The 18,908-nt window shown below is 40.5% G+C and overlaps 3 protein-coding genes and 1 long non-coding RNA gene across 10 annotated transcripts; all 4 read right to left on the minus strand.

Annotated features, from left to right (window-relative positions):
• Nucleotides 1-1,875: 1,875 nt before the first annotated feature.
• LOC105278713 (LIM domain kinase 1) lies at nucleotides 1,876-9,499 on the minus strand. Of its 5 annotated transcripts, XM_026968603.1 has the most exons (9): nucleotides 8,864-9,287; nucleotides 8,386-8,500; nucleotides 7,853-8,293; nucleotides 7,445-7,537; nucleotides 6,610-6,742; nucleotides 6,287-6,519; nucleotides 5,992-6,220; nucleotides 3,895-5,812; nucleotides 1,876-3,783 (listed from the first exon to the last, which is right to left on the minus strand). In XM_026968603.1, exons 1-9 carry the CDS (start codon nucleotides 8,934-8,936, stop codon nucleotides 3,479-3,481), a joined length of 3,540 nt encoding a protein of 1,179 aa, XP_026824404.1. In that variant the 5' UTR covers nucleotides 8,937-9,287; the 3' UTR covers nucleotides 1,876-3,478. The 5 variants fall into 5 exon arrangements, with proteins under 5 accessions (XP_026824404.1, XP_011336302.1, XP_026824402.1 ...); XM_011338000.3 differs by lacking the exon at nucleotides 8,864-9,287 and adding an exon at nucleotides 9,297-9,499 and having other exon boundaries at nucleotides 1,876-5,812; XM_026968601.1 differs by having other exon boundaries at nucleotides 1,876-5,812.
• Nucleotides 9,500-9,593: 94 nt separating this feature from the next.
• LOC105278712 lies at nucleotides 9,594-15,789 on the minus strand. Of its 3 annotated transcripts, none has more exons than XM_011337996.3 (5): nucleotides 15,318-15,789; nucleotides 11,870-12,124; nucleotides 11,280-11,617; nucleotides 10,872-11,059; nucleotides 10,549-10,651 (listed from the first exon to the last, which is right to left on the minus strand). In XM_011337996.3, exons 1-4 carry the CDS (start codon nucleotides 15,375-15,377, stop codon nucleotides 10,882-10,884), a joined length of 831 nt encoding a protein of 276 aa, XP_011336298.1. In that variant the 5' UTR covers nucleotides 15,378-15,789; the 3' UTR covers nucleotides 10,549-10,651; nucleotides 10,872-10,881. The 3 variants fall into 3 exon arrangements, with proteins under 3 accessions (XP_011336300.1, XP_011336298.1, XP_011336299.1); XM_011337997.3 differs by lacking the exon at nucleotides 15,318-15,789 and adding an exon at nucleotides 14,604-14,719; XM_011337998.3 differs by lacking the exon at nucleotides 10,872-11,059 and having other exon boundaries at nucleotides 9,594-10,651.
• LOC113561705 lies at nucleotides 12,286-14,443 on the minus strand. Its single transcript, XR_003406382.1, has 2 exons — nucleotides 13,587-14,443; nucleotides 12,286-13,188 (listed from the first exon to the last, which is right to left on the minus strand). It is a non-coding gene; the product is annotated as an uncharacterized LOC113561705 (long non-coding RNA).
• A 198-nt stretch (nucleotides 15,790-15,987) lies between the features above and the next one.
• On the minus strand, nucleotides 15,988-18,848 carry LOC105278711 (apolipoprotein D). The gene is made up of 5 exons (XM_011337994.3): nucleotides 18,711-18,848; nucleotides 17,572-17,694; nucleotides 17,195-17,321; nucleotides 16,921-17,016; nucleotides 15,988-16,683 (listed from the first exon to the last, which is right to left on the minus strand). The coding sequence occupies exons 2-5, from the start codon at nucleotides 17,689-17,691 to the stop codon at nucleotides 16,196-16,198; spliced, it is 831 nt and encodes a 276-aa protein (XP_011336296.1). The 5' UTR covers nucleotides 17,692-17,694; nucleotides 18,711-18,848; the 3' UTR covers nucleotides 15,988-16,195.
• Nucleotides 18,849-18,908: the final 60 nt, after the last annotated feature.

Below are 18,908 nucleotides of genomic sequence, written 5' to 3' on the forward strand. Positions count from 1 at the left end.
GAGATAAGTAACAACGGAACATAGTGTAGAATTTGCAAGGTCGAAGATGTTTATGTTACGTGTATTCACATGTATTCATGTTCACTATGTTGAAACGATTCAGTATGATTGTTACTTTCACAACAGTAGCTGTTAGATTTCGATCGTCGTGTGAACTAGCAATTACTATCAGAATGCCAAAAGTGTTTTCAAATGAGGAATACACTGATATTCATTTCGTGTACGGATTCTGTGACGGAAATGCACGAGCTGCCGTACGAGAGTATCGACGTAGATTTCCTAACAGGAGAGTACCAGATAGATTTAAAGCAACGAATTACTAATTCAGTTACCGAGATGCAACAAAATTTTCAGGAATGTCGTACCGTAACAAATTCTGTACTACGTCGATGTCTAGCTTGTATCGATGTGCAAGGACAACATTTTGAAATGCGTTACTAAATCATTGCGTACATAATTTTTATTTTTGTGAAAAAATCCGTTGTTACTTATCTCATATTTCTTTTCAATATTGGTTTATAACTTTGTAATAAAGCATTTCTAAGCAAACTCGATATAAGAATTTTTTCTTATTTCCACTAGTAGAATATGCTCCCGCAGTTTGTCGGTTAAAACCCGGGACACCCTGTATATATACACAAGGTGTCCCATAATTGTGTATGAAGCTCTCGTGAGCGGGTAGAACGCATCGAACTGAGAAGAAAAGTCCTTTACCGTTTTGAAATTTTCGCAATAGTTAACGAGTTATTAATTATTAAAAATCGCTATATTAGCCCGGCCTACCGCCGAATGCAAGCGCGCGGCGAGACGCGACCGCCTAGAGATCGAGGTTGCTAGGCGAGCGGAGAATTGTTTATTACAAGTGGCAATGGCTAGGCAGGAGCGACTTGTAATAAACAATTCTCCGCTCGCCTAGCAACCTCGATCTCTAGGCGGTCGCGTCTCGCCGCGCGCTTGCATTCGGCGGTAGGCCGGACTAATATAGCGATTTTTAATAATTAATAACTCGTTAACTATTGCGAAAATTTCAAAACGGTAAAGGACTTTTCTTCTCAGTTCGATGCGTTCTACCCGTTCACGAGCGCTTCATACACAATTCTGGGACACCATGTATATATGTGTGTGTAGCGAGTAGTGTTAATACTGTTGTTCGCAACGCGTATTACAATAGTCCGTTCTCTCGTCGCCCTCGCTACCATTCGTTTCGAGTCCATTTTGATACGTGACAATTGCGTAAAGTGGAGATTTCCGCGCTGGTTCAATACGTATATTCTTCACGTTTGATTTATCGGATGTCCGATCGCTCCCCCGCACGTTTCGCACGGCACGTTTTAGCGCTACAAATACGGCTATCTGCTTCACGTCCCCATTTACATCGAATGTGATCTTCACGTTGCGAGGATCAGGAATCAGACGGCCGTATTTCAATGCTGCATTTCAATGTTGCCGGCAAAAAACGCGCAATCCCGTCTCGCAACGTCTCGTTGCACGCGAGACTCGCCGTCTTAACTAATCTGCTAATTAGTTTGCTCTGATCAACTAACAGTAAGCCGTGAACAATCTCTTAGGCTAGCTCTATCATCATACATCTAGCAAGCCGTACAATTATTGCACATAATGTCCACTCCTATGACTGGACACGCGTTCAATGCGATATTATTTGTTGTTGCTTTAATCTGTTCTACGTGGCTAACGCTTGCGATATCATTGAATAACATTTAGTGACAATATTACTTCTATGTCATGTCTCATACACATGAAGAAAAATAAAAATTAGGACTGTTTGATTGGGCTCTTTTGTTCGTTCAATATATGCACAGTTTTAAAAACGATTACCAAGTTACGGGGTTATACTGTAAACGATATGAGAACGCCTTTATCATAAGTAATAAACATTTATTCGAGAAATAATATATTAACCAATGTATAAGTGCACATGTATATAAGTGGAATTCATTTATATGTCAGAAAAAGGAAAGTAGTCGCATTTTTAATCGCATAATTCCATGCATCACAATCAAACGAAATGAAACAATGTAGTTGTGATAGATGGATAAAAAAAACATTCGACAAAATTATGAGTATTAAAATTATTCCTCGGGACTGCATCTATGAAAGCACAACAAACGCATGGAATTTTACTTGAACTGAGATAGAATCGACATGCGATTAAAGAAGAGGCAAAGAAATACATCTCGGGCAGAATATAGCAAAACGAACTACGTTGTATACTTACGTCGCAAGTATAAAACTTAGTACTACTCAAACATCGATCAATGTGTTTTGAAAGTTACAAATATTTGAATATGTACAAAATTATATACAAATTATTTGCTTTCTCTTTTATACATATGATATTTACTACTTTGCCGTCATCTATATCCTCGATAAAAGAGCATGTAAGAAGATGCACGTCGTCAGCAAGAAGAGATATATAAATAAGTCACATTTTAATATACACATAATCTCACTTTATCAAAATATATCGAGAGAACACGTAACGAGGATATAAACGTCGCATGTATACATGTATATATTTATGTGCACGTACATGTGTACATACATATATAATATATATATCGATATATCTGTACATATACAGCAGTATTACAAACGTATACAATATATTACACTGTGATGTACATCTCGGAAATAGATATAATTTTTACATACTATTCTACAAGAACTGAATCTACATAACGTGTTTCACAGTTTAAGGGAAAACATACATGATAGTGTAATTTTTTGGAGAAAGTGCATTTGCACCAACTCCATACCTCTTTTGACGGTTTTTGATTTCGTGGTATCGTGTAATTTGTAATCTGCAAAGTCAACACATGTTCACAGTGTCGCCTTTTCGCGCACACGCTAATAATAATACTTATCAAAATCCCGGCATAATCCGTGTAAATATAGTATTTTGGATGGAATGCTTTTCTTCATCGGAATCGCGATTAGTCGCTTGAACTCTCACTTTTGAAAACCGCATGGCAAGATAGGAATGTAATAAAATCCTTACTAGGCTAGTTAAATCATGTCGCTATAATATAAAAACTTGTATAAACCGATAGCAAAAAAAATTCATTAATACTGTGTGTCGCGTTATCGTTACTCTCTTCAGCATTCATTTTGATTCATCTAGCGGAATTAGATTCCGGTCTGAAATTTTGCATCTGTTTTGTTGCATCCATTATCAATTCCTCGACATTTCAAGTTAGGTTGCAGTAAAAATATCTAATCAAAATATCGTCTAGTAAAATCGAATTCAACTATATCGTTCAACTAAAGATAATGGACGATTTGGCTAAAAACGTTAATACTGCACAAACTAAGCATGTTACATGGTCCAGACCTTACATTATGAATAAAGAGATCAAATTAGTAGCAAATGAGATTCACCTATGATCAGGAATTGCGCAAGATTATACATTCCGTAAAGCGGTTACTCTCTCTCTCTTTCCCTCTGCCGTGTTTTAATTCACAAAGCGGTACTCTCTATCGGCGACGTTGGGCGGTTGGGACGATTGGGCGTGCAGCACCTTTCGGGAGTATGGCACAAGTCGGGCGTATGCCGGCCGTCTCTTATCTGCGCCAAATCGACATCCGCGAAGAAATCGCTCTTCATAGTGCCGAGTGCACTGTCGGAGCCGAAGCTATCCTGCCTGCAGATATCGACACCCTTGTAGCACCCAGTGTAATCGACCAGACAGTTGGGCGTCGTCTTCAGGTCGCCATAAATGGACGAAGTCATCGGGTTTTTTGTATCATCACCCATCGATTTGGCTACAACCGTGTGATTACCGTCGCTATTTATATTCTGTCTGTCAGGTATGATGAAATCGTCCTGCTTTGAGATACTAGAGTTGGAATAAAGACTGTCAGTATGGTACAGACCTGTGCTTGGTTTTCTGAGAGCGTCATTCTTGCGGAAGTCGTCCTCTGTGAATGTGTTGAATGGTGAATAATCCTTGTATTTAGACGTGCCGTCCAACACCGTGAGGCTGCCCTGTCTCGACAAGATACTACTGACATCGGATAGGTTGCTCTCCTGTCGGGACAACCTACCCTTTACGTCCTCGTTCCCTACAACGTTCCCGTGGCTCGGTGGGATTTTTGACCCTACGGACTTCTGCAACGGTGAAACGCCATCGATTTTGTCCTTGGCAATCTCTCTGCTGGAAAACGCGTTCTTCGACATCTCCTTGGTCGGCGATATCTTCGTTCTTCGCAGATACGATCCGGAGGATGACTTGGTGCCTTCGCCGGTCGCTTTCTTCGCATCAGTCTCACCGCAGTTTGCGCCGTTTCGATTATTAATCGCTTTATTCTCCTTCTCCAGGGTGCCGATAGATTTCCCGATTTGCTTCAGGTACGAACCGACGGAGTTTGCGGCATCCGGTATCTTGAACTTGCCCTCCGACTTTGTCTTATGACTACCGCTCGTATCATTAGACTTCTCCGTCGGTTTGTGTTTTAGGCTGTTGTTGATCTTGTACGAGCCTTTGCTGTCGATTATGTACTCCGGAGCATCGGAAACCGCACACGGACTTGCGCTTCCCACATACTTAATCTTTTCGACAGTGGGTACTCGGGTCAAATTATACTCGTTCGCCTCGATCTGTCTCGGATACGTCTCCTGCTTCGTGTAAGCGTAGGTGTTTGGAATGTCGGGGGATGTGTCCTTTACCTTGACGTTATTGTTCCGCAAATATCGCCCGCTGAAACCACTGGAATCGGACGAGATCACGATCTCGGGTTTCTCCTTGTCGGATACAAGCTCTTTTGATTTGGAATTTTGTCTCGAGTAACGGCCCGCGTTACCCGAAGCGTCGTTGCTCTTGCTGCTTTGTCTCGTGTACCTGTTACGCGGGCTCACAACTTCAGGCACGTGAAGCGTGTTAGCCGGTAGTACGGGTTCGACCTCGCGTTCTAGCGTGCTGTCGTCGCAGCCGCTGGACCGCTTCTTCTCCTGATGCACCTGACCCTCCTTGATAGGCTTCAACTGCGGCGCCAGAGTTTCCGGGGTGGTGGACTCGCTGCTGCTTGGACTCGGTCCTTTATAATTTCTGATATCGAAATCCAGATCCGCCGGCAATTCCGCACCTACCGACAAATGCATCGCTAGGCCTTCCAGCCAAACTTCCATGACTTCGAACGGCGGTCTCTTGTCGGGATTCAGGTCGCAGCAAAGAAACGCGATCATGTAAAACGTTTCGGGACAATTGGAGCAGAATTTCTCCTTGAAGACATTTTGATTCAAGCCGAAATCCGATGATCTGGGCAAGTAGTCGGGATCTGCCTGGACCCGACCTATGATCTCGCAGACGACGATGCCGAAGCTGAATATGTCCACTTTCTCGTCATACTTGTTGCCCTTCATCATTTCGGGCGCCATCCAATAGGGATTCCCGACAACCGTGTATCGTTTTTTCCGCTCTTTCTTCGAGGCTTTCGTTTCCCCGTCGGAATGCCGATTGTACTTCCGATTATCCGGCGAGCTGCCATTCTGAATGATTCTCGCCAGGCCAAAATCGGCAACGACCACAGTCTTATCCTCGCGAACGAGACAATTGTGCGAATTCAAGTCGCGATGAATGATGTTCATCGAATGTAGATAAGCCATGCCGGCAGCAATGTCTTTCGCGAAAGACGTACGCTGTTCCCACGGCAATGGTTCGTTCGTATCGTGCAGCAGGGCTCTCAACGTGCCGCCCGCTATGTATTCGGTTACCAAATGCAGTTTCTTCTCCTTGTAAAGCACACCGATAAATCGAAGAACGTTGTTATGGTGCAACGAGCGTAGTACTGCAACCTGTTGAATTGTTTCCAAACGAAAGGATGCGTAAGACAACTCGAAAGTAACAGCGATTTAATACTAGGACGCTCAAAATCAAGGTATTAAATTGTACGTGCATCAAACGTACTCGCATTTTTTTTAAATTTTATTCTATTTGCGATTCTTTTCGAATATAGAACATAAAAGAGAGTTACCTCTTTCAGAAAGTTCTTCTGCGCATCCTCGTCGACTCGGTACAACTCCTTAAGGACCATCACCTCGTCCGTGTCGCGATGCGTCACTTTGAAAACTTGTCCAAAGAACCCTTTGCCCAGGAGCTCGCCCTTCACCAGATCGCTCGCACGGAATATTCTCTGATTCTTTGGCTCTACGCGGAAAGATCTAGTGCGGCTCAGGTCGTAAGTAGGATTCGTCGGAGCAGATCTGCAAGGGAATTCGATTTAACAGATCGTAGCATGATTAGTGAAGATCGCAGTGCGATCAACTTACCCATCAAGCAGTCGCGACATAGAACTGCTGCGTTCCTTGTGCATCGGGTCTCTCGTTCTTCGTAGCTGTCGGCTGCGTGCACCGCTCATGTAACCCTCGTCCCGGCGCTTGAACAATCGCTCTTTGCCTTCGGGACTCGTTCTGGGACTGCCGACGCATGTTAGCATCGCCGAGGATGGTGAGCAGAACGTGGGTCGCCGTGATACCGCATCTGGGTCGTGCTCGATAGTCAACTGAAATAGCAAACGTATTTATTAATCGTTTGTGCCAAACCCAATGCGCCAATGGAACGTTACGTTTTGGTTTACTATACGTGGGCTTACTTGTAAAACTGTATCTGAATATTGTATGAGATTCTCGATATTTTCCACCGGCTGGTCTTTCACGGGGGTGCCATTCACTTCCAAGATTCGGTCGCCAATGTGTAACGATATAAGATCACTGGACATGTTCAATCTGTAACATTAATTTCATGAGGTGTTATCGTCGCCGACCACCACAAAGATGACGAGACATGCAAATGTTTGCATGCATTATGTTCTCCTCAGTGTAACGCAGCCACATAAAATATAATACACCTTATGATAGTAATGCTAGGATACAATGGGACAGTTCAAACATTGATAATGATGACTGGAAAAACGTCACAGATTAAGAATTATATCATATGCAAAAATATGATAATCGAAAATTCTTGCAGTCAATTATATTCAGTAAAAAATTCTCGCTTATATTTGTTACGCAAGGTAAAACAAGGGGATCTATTAGGAAGCATTGAAAGCACAAGATACAGCATTTATACATGGTATCATGGATTCAAGTTTACAGTTAAATTATAATTCCATATCCACCGCGTGTTTTAAACAATGATGTATACAAAAGCGATTAATACCTGTAATCGTTTAACACAATTACCTAAACGCATTTTACTGATATAAACTGTCACTTCTTGTAAACTATAAAGCATGCATTTGGTAAAAAGGATAATCATAATACGTAATTAGAACGTAACGTATTAAAATGGCTATCACGTATTGGTGAAAAATTGCACAGTATTTTATGTTCCCACACGTGATTAACGTAACCACTACTAAGACGTGAATACAATCCGCAGGATTAGCGATATGTAGTGCATATTATTGATTTGTTATGCAATACCTATGATTAGAGAAGTGGCAGCATAGCCTAAATAGGACCTCCATCACAGAGGCCAGCAGCTTACTGATCTTTCCACGAACATTTCTCATTAACCTGCATTTTAGTTGAATGTTATTAGAGGCTAATATTTATTTATACCAACACTCTTAAATAATCATCGAGACTGTCATGCATTGTTAAGTATTTTAGAAAAGCAACTGTCTTTTGAGACATGTGTAACCCTGGGGAATGAAGAAATCCAACTCTGCTCTACTTTTATTTTGCATGTGATAATTCCGCCTATATCTACATGAATCTCAATCCAAATCCAGAAAATCTGATTTACGTTTCAAAATCGTTTACGATCGCGGTTTACGAGAGGCGCAATGGAATATCTATGAATGCAAGGAATATATTCTCTGTACGTACTCTGAAATGCGCAGCAAAGCGCCGCAACTGCGGGGACTGGGAGTTGTGTCTAGTGTGAGTTTGATTCCCCTCTGCTTATCCGGATCGGTCGTGCTGGGTGGTATTTCGACCAGCCTGATGCTGTGCGGTTTCCTGGCGAACGGGTGGTTCGCCGTCCTGTTGAGCGGCTGCATCTGCCGCTTGTAGCACACCCCGCAGTACAACTTGGACCGCTCGACGAGCGCGTAGCTCTCGCCATCGCCGATGAACGCACTGCATGAAGTACAGGCGAAGCATTCTGGATGGAATTTGTGATCGCCCGCCAGCATGACGGGGCCTGTGATGATCTGGCCGCAGCCCTGGCACGCTTCGCCGTAAGCGGCCCAGTAATCGTCTTTGCAAAAGAGCAAGCCATCTTTCTCAAAGTACCAGGAGGATAGGCCAATATCGCATGCCGAACACCTGGAAGATGTGAAAACAGAATGCGATCAATGATTTTTAATTATGTTTTATGATACATGTCATTTTGTTAAAAAGTACATTAGTATCTTTACCGGAAACAATCAATGTGCCATTCCTGATTTAATGCCTGTATAAATTCATCTTCATCAATAGCATTGAGACAACCAGCACATATTAATGTCCCCCCACACTCTCCACCTCCTGGATCTAAAAAAATATCATTAACAAATACACCATTGAATTGCATCAAAAAATTAAATTTAAAAGTTAAACTTCAAAATCTACAACTTGAACTGAGTCTTCACACAAATAAATGCCACGTAAACTGTAAGTTAATTATCAAGTAATGATATAGCAACACTATATATATTTCATACACAATATTGTGATATATGTACTGTATTAAAATAACGTCGTTCTAAATTGCCACAAGGAAAAGTTTTAAAAAATTATGTTTATTTATGTCAACATATTATTTTAATAATTATTATTTCCAAAACGACATTCATTTCAATACGTTGCACTAATACTTAAAAACTCTCTGTTATAAATGTATATCACGCAACAAACAATCAATCCTAAGGAGAAAAGGGCGAGCTTGAGGGATGCGTCTCGGGAAAGAAACGTGAATCATGTTTGACATTAGGCACTCGATCGGGCGAACAATCAAGCAGCTGACACCGATTGCAGCGTGACGCGGAACTGCTGGAGGGACGCGGCACTTGGCGTTTCGCGACGACAAACGCAGATCGCGTTTGTCGCGGATCGTGAGAGCGCAACGCGGAGAGGAGAACGCGTAAATAAACTTATTAATGCGGAAGCGTGGGCAAAGAGAGACACGGAAGGTAGGACGCCCACGCGACGCACGACGCACTCAGCAACGTTTCGTCGACAGCGCGTTGCGCGAGCACCGAATCGTCGCCACGATGTCCATCCTGTTGTCACAATCGTCACGTACTCGCTGGTGACAGCGCGACGCCGTTTTTCCCCGAAAAAGACCTACCGTTTGTCGAAACTTCATCCATCACGACACGTACGATCGACCACGATTAACACACTCCCACTCCGCTCCGCTCACTGGGCGCGGGATTCGCGTAGATTCGAGCAAGATTTGAAGAATCGCGATCGCAGTGACTCGTCGCCACGATGCGGGCAACGTTCGAAGCGACCGGCGCGACAGTTTGACTTGGCACAGCGGTATTATCGAGGAGTCGAAGATCTGCACATGCAAAATGTGGATAAATTGCAAGACCAAGGTAAAGCCTTTGGTATCAATCAATAGAAAGCGAGACAGTCCTTCGTTTAGATGTGTATTTCATTCTGTACAATTTTTCATCTATTTATAAATATTTTCTCAGTGTAGAGTCGTCTTATGTTCGCAATTTATTATTTGAGCCTCCTGTTAATGCTTTATTACGAAAATAGCAAACTACTTGTTGAGATATTGGTATAGTTTCGTAAATAACATCGTACATTGACGATTTGTTCCCATTATAGAAATTAATAGTAAAGTGTAAAAATTCATTAATATTTAATATTTAATCAAAAGTAATTTCTGTCTTAAAATTATCTATCTTTGTGAGTATGATACCTCAAATCTGGTTAATAAATACGAGGTATACGCTATTCAATTAGAGATATCTTTGTATACAGACTAGACTAATATAAAAATATTAATATAATTACAATAAACCAAACGTTTATGGCACATTAATTTATGACATACTATGTAAAATAACGTATAGTTATTAACATAATTTCAAATATTCGGGTGAAATACTTATTTGTTAAAAATAATAGTAACTATGGAAAAGATAATGTCGTGTCATGTTGCTACCAACGCTTATAACGAGCAACCCTGTTTCTCTTTATAAATATTTCTATAAAATTCGCAGAATAATTTTATCCCATTAGCATAAAAAAAATCTCGAGATGGCGGAATATCTTTTCTATCGAAGAGAAACTTGATAGAAAGCATAGCCATCAAAATGAATTGTAATCGATATATACAGAATAACTCCGCTCTGTAACTCCGCAGTCAGTGCTCCGCTGTTCCGAACGATATTTGCAGTTATTACGAAAAACTTGGATGCTTTCATGTAACTTCTAAGAATGCATGCGCGACAGTAAGGACGACAATTTGATATGCAACAGATAATGCGGTGTCTATGATCGTCATATTTTCATCGCATGTTGTACCCTTCTCTTCTACGAGCTTCCGTCTTTTTTAAGGCGTCCTTCTGTCGCTTCCGAATTCATAGGTTCATATTCAGCCGAATCAGAGGCACGTACTTATCGCTAGGTCGGAACTTATACTGCGAGCACAACCGATCGGACACAGCCTCCGCGTAACCATTCCTGCAATAAATTTTACCAATCAGAATCAAACAGATCACTAAAGTTTTCAATTTACAAACCATTTGCCAGTATTGGAAATTAGCACTAGAAATTAGTCTATGATAGAATAGGCGAGAACCTTCACCAGAGCACAAGAATTGTTAGACAGAGATTGAAAAGCCAGTTGTGCAGAACCGTCACCAAACCCACGTATTAAATTAAAAAAAAAATATACATTTACAAGATTCTGTTTATAGTCCGAAATTTGTTGGAATAAATGACAAGGCATTTTGCTGGAAGTTTCTCCGCCTGAATAGAAGATTCCTAAGCACGAAGGACAACGTCATCAACTGCAGTGGTCGGAATCTTCGACCCTCCAATAATTCGTTCGAATAATAGAACGGAGAGTTTTCCCATTGAAGGATGCAACTAAAATGAATCTACGTAAATATGTAACGACAGACAGGTATGTTTTTTTAATTTAAATAATTTAAAATGTTTTAATTGAATACACGTCTTAGCCCTTCCTGACTGCAGGAGACAAACTTTAAAATTTAAATGAATATATATATATTGGAAAAATATGCGTGTATATATAATGGACGAATGAATTAAACAAATTCTATTTTTCGTAATAGGAAACACGTACCTTTGCCATTGCGAGCACGGTCGTCGCTCCTTGAAACATGTGACTTGAATGACGTTGAAGAAAAGCGCGCCGAGCGTGTTAGCCACCTCAGTATTGAGATTCTGCAAACACTTGCGGAACCTGGCGTCGCAATCGCAATGTGAACGAGTAAACGGCGAGTTATTGCATATACCATGTATGCACTGTTGTGGCGCTATCGTGGAGGGACAATGGTCGTGTTCTCTGCAGCAGGCGTCCTCGGCCGAATGTTGGCCAAGATCGTCGTACGAGTTGGCCACATTGCCCGGTCCGCACCACTTCGTACCCGGATATATCAGACCGCCACCAGGCGCTTGATTCTGAACAAATCATTTTATTAATTTTGTGAAATATAATCCAGCACTCAAATTATCTCTTGAGGAAAATTCAAAAGCGGGTGACCATATCCAGCAAGAAATATTTTAAGAAATAGAAAAGATTAACGAGTAGTGTTGATCTCATAAATTACAATGTAACATCTTTTTAAAATTTTTAAAATTTTATTTAATCATATTATATGAGACGCTCGCGTGAGATACTTAATCCCTAAAAATAAGCAGCGTGCAGTTCACCTTGCCCTTGTTTCGTGAAGCTTTGCAGGTCTCTTCAAGATCAGCGACGAGATTGCTGGAAATTTGTTGAACCTTTCTGGGATCCGCGCCGAGAACCATCCTCTGGATGACTCCTCGATCGTTGTAAAGAGCGCAGAACGGTGCATCGGCATTCAGTTCCACCATCCTGGACATCGTGGTATCGGCGACCAACACACTCGCTCCGATCCTCTGTGTCCAGAAGATCGGCAGGATGCCGAGCAACGCAGCGAGCATCTGCCAACGATAAGAAAGAATAAGTCGAACCATTCCAGACCGGTTGTGAGATTCAACTGACGATATTTCGGCGGCGATATAGTCTCTCGTGCCACTACCATATATAAACAAGGAACAAAAGCGCGAAGGCAAGTTGTTTAGCAAGTGACCTTCGCCTCAAGTGTTTTTTTTTTAGAGTTTCTGCTCCCAAGAGAAAAAGGAAGAAAAATCACATATTCAAGTTAAACATCAAGTACTGGTCAGGATAAATGCTTGACCGCAATTTTAAATATCGTTCTCTGATTCCGTCAAGGCCGCTATTGATTTAACGCATTCTGACAGGAATAGAAGCAAATGAACAGAGCTACCAGTGTACGATACAGTTAATCAATATTAAAAGCATTCGTCTCCTTGTGTATAATTAACACAAATTGAAGCTACGAATTTGTTTAGTGATTAACGATACGTCACACCATAGCGTCTCCACATACGGTCCAAAACTTCTCGGCGTGTCATCGAATAATGTTAATTTTCTCATAAGGAAAAAATTAGCGAGCATGCGTGGATCATTATCACGTTACCATTTTATGTTTACTCGAATGCGAAAGCGAGAACGTAATCGCCAAAATGATCAAAACCGTGATAAAAATCTACAAAACAAAATCGAAGAGCAAAGGATGGAGGGGTAGTGCAAGTTCTCGCCTCTTTCAGCGGATACATTCAATTCTGAGAATCGAACTAGTCTGCGACCTCGGTTTGGTTTGGGTCGTTTTAATTCAGGCCGATCGCGAAAACGAGAGTGCGTACACCGGAAGGGATTACGCGCGTAACCCACGATGTGGGTCAACGAGATTCATTGGCGAACTTGTCTCTTGAACCTGTGCAGGATCGCTTTACACCTAATTCACGTGGTCTGGACGACTGGACTTGGTCATCATCGCACCGGCTCATTACGAATCACTATTATCAAGTCATCAAATCTATTTGCTTCGCTCTCGTGTCTGGCAAATTCACGCGGTTTTAGCGTTTCCGATCATTTCACGTGTTAGTTGTCTTCTCATTTAATATAATGATACATTGCTGTCCTGAGTCACACAATAACTTTGTTAAGGCGTTTAATATCCTTTGCAATTTTTAGAAAGTAAACGATAAAATCTTTACGAAATGTTTTACACCATTAAGCAATAGCTGCAGGTGGAGAAACATCAAGTTGCCCGTTGCGACATAAAGAAGGTGTTGCAACGCAAAGCTACCAAGATAAATTGATCATCTCTCTTAAATTTCGAAGCCCCTTATTTGTCCATTTTGTGCTCGCTCGGGGATCAAGTTTGAAATTAATATACATAACGCACTCAGTCTCTGTAGAATTGTGTTGTAAACAATTTTCAGTAACATTTATTCAGACTATTATTATATATATGTTCAGCGAATCCTCTTCCGTAAGAAAATACGGATTATCGGATTACGGAGCTATAAAGGATACGTGTATCATTGACTTCTACGTTTTCAGGTATAGCTTGCACAATTGGCGATGTGGGTCAACGAGGGGAATCATTGTCGAACTTGTCTCTTGAACCTGTATGTTGATGTATGTCAGCAGGTCAATTCTATTATAATTGGACGCAGTCTGGACGACTGTGACGCACCTATATATACACGTCGGTCATCGTTTATTTCTAATCGCGATTATTATCAAATCAGTTCGGCCGATAAAGCCATGCTGATGAAAGCAGAATACAAAATACAAAATGCAGAGGATGAGTATACAAAAATACTGTACATGTACTCATGTGATGTAGCATTTATACATTCATGTATATTGCATGTATAGTTACGTCACTTTATGCCTTTCTGTTCTTCGACGATGTCTTTATGCGAATAGGAGACACGAGTCTTTAGCTTTTATTGCTCGACTATTAGGAACTATGAACGTGGTCCATCTTTACGTAATGCTTTTTTGTAATTTCTAGTGTTGCGACAAGGTCACGAAAGAAAAGAACGAAAGAGAAAGCGTGAATGCAAGACGAGAGGTGTGAATATATCAGAAAGAATTTATTCAAAAAAGTAAAAAACATCACAGCAACGGTAGTGATGGTAAAAGGTTCGTGTTGGATGTTTTCGGATAAAGTGGGACGTTTTCTTACGAAAGATATATGCTCCAACGCATTGACTGGATCGATTAAAATGTTATTTGTAAATTTTAACATCTCTGATTTTTTAATGTTTGTTTCTGCATTCGAAGAACAACACGAATTCAGATGCAGAAATGTATTTAAAGCAAAAAATTAAAACTAGTTTTTAAATTAAACAAATTTTTATGCCTACTAAATTTTCCATAAATTATAATTATATTAATAAATTTATATTATATATAAAAATCTATATTAAAAAAATTTAATATATATAAAAATCTTTTAAAAGTTTGTTCTTTTCTCATTATAAAAATAATTAATAATTTGATATTGTTTTTAAATGTTTTGACACAATCATTGAGACTTACGTCACTCGCAGAACAGATACGCGAGATCACTGATGCGTAATTCGGCAATTACTGTTCCGAGGCTGTCTGAGACCGGGAAACCCGTGAATGCGACTGAAAGAAGAGGGTACGTATGCGCAAGGAAAACTGCGCACCCCGTAACCCACCCCTTCGCTTCGCCGAGCTCATTGAATACCGCAGTGCGTAACGAACGGGCAGACAGGAGGGTGCAGCAGTTCGCGAGAGCAAAACGCAGAGAATTATACACGAATTTGTACTGATGCTGAAGTGTCAATTAAATGTCACCTAAAAGAGCTATCATTGATAATTAGTCTGAGATGTTTTCGACAAATGAATTAAAGATGAGAAATGTACCATGATACACGGTTGTTGTTGTTGTTGTCAGAGCATTGTCAGAGATAAAAAATAAATAGTCATAAAAAGTCTTTTTTTAGCGTAGCAAGCATAGTAAATGTACAGTGATCGTTGATACGTTGAAATTATTGAACCAGCTGGCCAATGCTAAAAATGCGGCAACAAGAACACGTCAGTGCACGAGGATAAATACTCATATTGCGAAAAGTTCTCCTAATCTTTCATGCGTAATACAATCAAGACGATCAAAGTTTAACATGAACAATAGCGGAAATTAAAGTTAGTAAAAATTACAAAACTTATTAAAATATCCGTATTAATATTGTAATTAATATTGTGTTAATATATATGTGTACATACGTTGCGATTCGCCATTGTCGACTTGCGTCTTATTACAGCACGACCGCACTTAAAAAACATGAAGACGATACGCGTGCCGTTTGCAATCACGTTTGAAATTGGCTCGTCTCTCCTCACAGCAGTCACTATCAGACTGATGGTTTGAACGAGACGTCAGGATACTAATATTCGCTGTAGCGTATATATAGGAACTCGTGTACCGATCGCACACGCATTAGGGGAGAACCTAAATCGTATAATCGTAGATTGTTTATGTGGAGCAATTCTCTCTTGCAAAGCAGAGCAATTGATTTTTCCCAGTCTCGTTGTGAAACGTGCCATCGAGAAATTTGTTTCCGCATCTGGATGAATCCGCAAGAAATAATCTTTAACATTACACGATTTGAGAGATTATCCTGTATCACGACCTGAAACACTTCTCTGCGCAAACAGTACAAATAATTTTATTATTGATAATCTTTCGAGGTTTTTAGTTTATCCATAATTTAACAATATCATCTCACGAACTTGCCGACGCAATCCACAGCCCATGCACCGAAAATCTTATACCTGTCGCCACGAGATTCTATGATGTAATATGGAGCATAGCGGCGTAATATAAAACAATAACGAGAAATTAGTACGAATTATCAAATATATTCTTGGATCCAGCACATTGTTTCATCGATATATAATTTGCTTCTACAGACAAATTTTATTGGGCATCAAGAGTTTCTTTCCTCCTGCTAACGTACATGTAACATACATTGGGGGTTTTATTTCTAGTCATCTATCACACACATTTATTGTCTAATTAATATTAATCCGTCTTTTATTGCTATTCCTCGGATATTCGTCATGTAATATAAAAATAATAGGTAACAAATATATCAGAAACTTTAGGGAATCCATTCCACGTCGTTGGTCTCCACTCTTCCACCGCTGTTTCTTTCATTCGTCGTAACGCGGCTGTTTTGCTCCGTCGACGAGTTATCATGGTCTCCTTCCGTTCCAGACAACTTATGATAGACCTGGCTTCCGGTTTGGGCGATCCAGTGGGCGCCCTCACTGATCTTCTCGCCTGCTTTGCGCACCACATTACCGAGGTTTTCGGACGTGAAGGTATTAGGGTCGATGTTGATATCGACGGTGTTGTTGCCCTGGGAGCATCCCGATTGCGAGATGATGCTCAAATCGAACGGATCGACGCCGAATTGACTCATCCGCTGACGTATCTTGTCAACCTGCACCTGGTCCAGCGTTCGGGTCCTTGACAAAATCGTCGCGCTTTGGCGATGAGCGAACGCTAATTTCTGACACGTGAATATGCCAGCGTAAGTGTCGTAGTCCGTCATGAACACCACATGGGACGCGCTTCCGGCCACACCTAAATCGCAGATGTAGAATTTTAGTTACGCAAGTTGCGGAAACGCGACTTGCAATTCTGAGGAAAATTGTTAGCAAAGAATATAAAATTTACCGGCAGATTACAACGTAACCATTTGGTTGTAAATTGTATAATGTCTTGTCACAGATATATAATTTTCGATATTGATGACTAAGTTGTTTATTTGATAGACAAATGTGGATGTGTTACTGTGTCAACCGCACTTAAGGCACTTACTAAGTGGAAAACGGACTTCCATGCGTCCCGGAGTACTGGGTTCGGGTACAGTCAGCTCGCCGGTATAGTGGTACTCGTGCTTTAACGGCGTAAGACCTGCACATATGCATTGCGCAATTACAGATAATTCATCCCACTTGTTAGACATTTATCCCATTGACGAGTCTTTATGGCTCTCGATGGGTCTCGATGCGTTTCTCGCAGAAGCTGACTCATTTCTTTTCTTTATCAATTGCACGATGCTGATTGACGTGTTGTTAATCTGTTGTCTTACCTAAAATCAGATGATCTGAATCTTGCGTTATCACATACTCGCCCGGCTCTTCTCCTCGTGTGTAATTGTAAGTGATGCACTTGCTGCCTGTCGACGTTTTCTGAATCACATACCATACGCCTAAAAACTGAAAAATTTAAACAAACTGATTATTTGCGAAATACAATAAGAGAGCATGTTTCACAAAATCCAAATTCTTAAATGAGAATTAAATTCTTCATTTGAGTATTGCTTTAAATTGAAAATAATTGAATACAATTGTCAAATCTTTAACTATCTGTAGATAAAAGTAACGAAAGTTATATAACGTATCACGTGTCTTTTCAAGTATTCAAAATTTCAAGTATCTGTTTTCAAGTACAGATTATTTGTCTTACTCTACTCATCTGGAAGCCCTGCATAGGCTCCACAATGGGACAATTGCCCATGTGATACGAGTGAGCATGAGCAAAAGCAAGGCATCCTGCCAGTACCAAACACCAGGTCAAGGATTGCATCTTCTGTAGAAGAAATATAAAAAGTTAGTAACATTGACGCAATACAGTTTCGTGGAACAACATCGTTTGATTTCCTACAGATTCAGATGAATAAGCATGTGTACGTGTATATGTATGATGAGAGGCAGATCTGATAATGGGAGGCATGTCTGATAACGAATTAAAATATATTAGATACATACGTAATTTCCAAAATATTTCTTATATTTAATTTTCTTACCAATAATTCATGAAAAATCAAATGAGATTATACATGAAAATTATACATGACTGCAATTTAGCAGTTTGACGAAATGTATACGGATACATAACAAACAAGACTGTAAATCGGATGTTACTTTCGATACGATCACGAAAGATCCGAACGGAAATGGTGACGTCACATTTTTACAATTTCAACGTGACTTCCCGGTACTGAGTAATCCATGTTAGCGCACTAAACGATTAACAAGTAAAACGATTTTTAAAGTCGTGTACGGTCATGAACAGCGGGTTTCAAGTACAACTGGTGAAGCGTGATTCATTCGCCTTGGATACGCATCACGGAGCAAAGACCTCTAATTTGGTCCCGTGTGAATAACGACCGTCCACGTATATCTTTGTCTTCATTCTGCAGAATACAGATTGATATGTACGCAGTGATGACTGGTGAATACACGATTAAGATCGACCCGTGCGACCTTCCGTTTTAAGTCGTAAATCGACCGATTAGTATTTTTTTTCTTTGCTTGAAAAGTCCTATGGAAATCCCTTTTGCAAAATTAGAATCTACCTTGTGAAAAAATATTTTTTATCAACACCCCGATATAACCATCTTGTACAGAAAATAAACGCTCTTCGTTCGAATATGTGAAAGTGAAATAAGAGATATAAAAGACACACAAAATAAACGAGAGTAGATTAAACGACAATCACAGTATATCCAATTGTTGTAAAGATGCTTACATAAAAACTGATATGCGCAACGCACGTATTGATAGGGGAAAATATTAAAGCTACGAGCTTGGCAATGTACTCACTGTGGAACTTGTTGCTGGTCTCTGCGTTCGCGCTATAAACCCCAGTTTCAATGGAGAGATGGACTTTATGTGGCTAGTGCCCCACTCTCGGACCAATTACGGGTCACGCACACATTCAACGGGACGTGTAACACGACGATCGAGTATACAATGTATGGCACGAGAGGATATTTGCAGTTTCCCGTGAATCACGAAATG

The sequence above is a fragment of the Ooceraea biroi genome, chromosome 3, assembly GCF_003672135.1.
Source record: "Ooceraea biroi isolate clonal line C1 chromosome 3, Obir_v5.4, whole genome shotgun sequence".
NCBI lineage: Eukaryota > Metazoa > Arthropoda > Insecta > Hymenoptera > Formicidae > Ooceraea > Ooceraea biroi.

What these genes read in the sequence shown, in the direction of transcription:
- LOC105278713 (XM_026968601.1), bottom strand. Translation starts at nt 8,936, where the DNA reads ATGTCAAACATGATTCACGTTTCTTTCCCGAGACGCATCCCTCAAGCT. An exon ending in TGGCACATTGATTGTTTCCG is followed by an intron (nt 8,294 to 8,385) that starts GTAAAGATACTA and finishes CACATCTTCCAG; the next exon opens with GTGTTCGGCATGCGATATTG. An exon ending in TGCCACTTCTCTAATCATAG is followed by an intron (nt 6,743 to 7,444) that starts GTATTGCATAAC and finishes TTAATGTTACAG; the next exon opens with ATTGAACATGTCCAGTGATC.
- LOC105278712 (XM_011337996.3), bottom strand. Translation starts at nt 15,377, where the DNA reads ATGTTTTTTAAGTGCGGTCGTGCTGTAATAAGACGCAAGTCGACAATG. An exon ending in CGACAATGGCGAATCGCAAC is followed by an intron (nt 12,125 to 15,317) that starts GTATGTACACAT and finishes TATCGTTGGCAG; the next exon opens with ATGCTCGCTGCGTTGCTCGG. An exon ending in CTTCACGAAACAAGGGCAAG is followed by an intron (nt 11,618 to 11,869) that starts GTGAACTGCACG and finishes TGATTTGTTCAG; the next exon opens with AATCAAGCGCCTGGTGGCGG.
- LOC105278711 (XM_011337994.3), bottom strand. Translation starts at nt 17,691, where the DNA reads ATGCAATCCTTGACCTGGTGTTTGGTACTGGCAGGATGCCTTGCTTTT. An exon ending in TTCAGATCATCTGATTTTAG is followed by an intron (nt 17,017 to 17,194) that starts GTAAGACAACAG and finishes GCATATGTGCAG; the next exon opens with GTCTTACGCCGTTAAAGCAC. An exon ending in GGAAGTCCGTTTTCCACTTA is followed by an intron (nt 16,684 to 16,920) that starts GTAAGTGCCTTA and finishes TCTGCGATTTAG; the next exon opens with GTGTGGCCGGAAGCGCGTCC.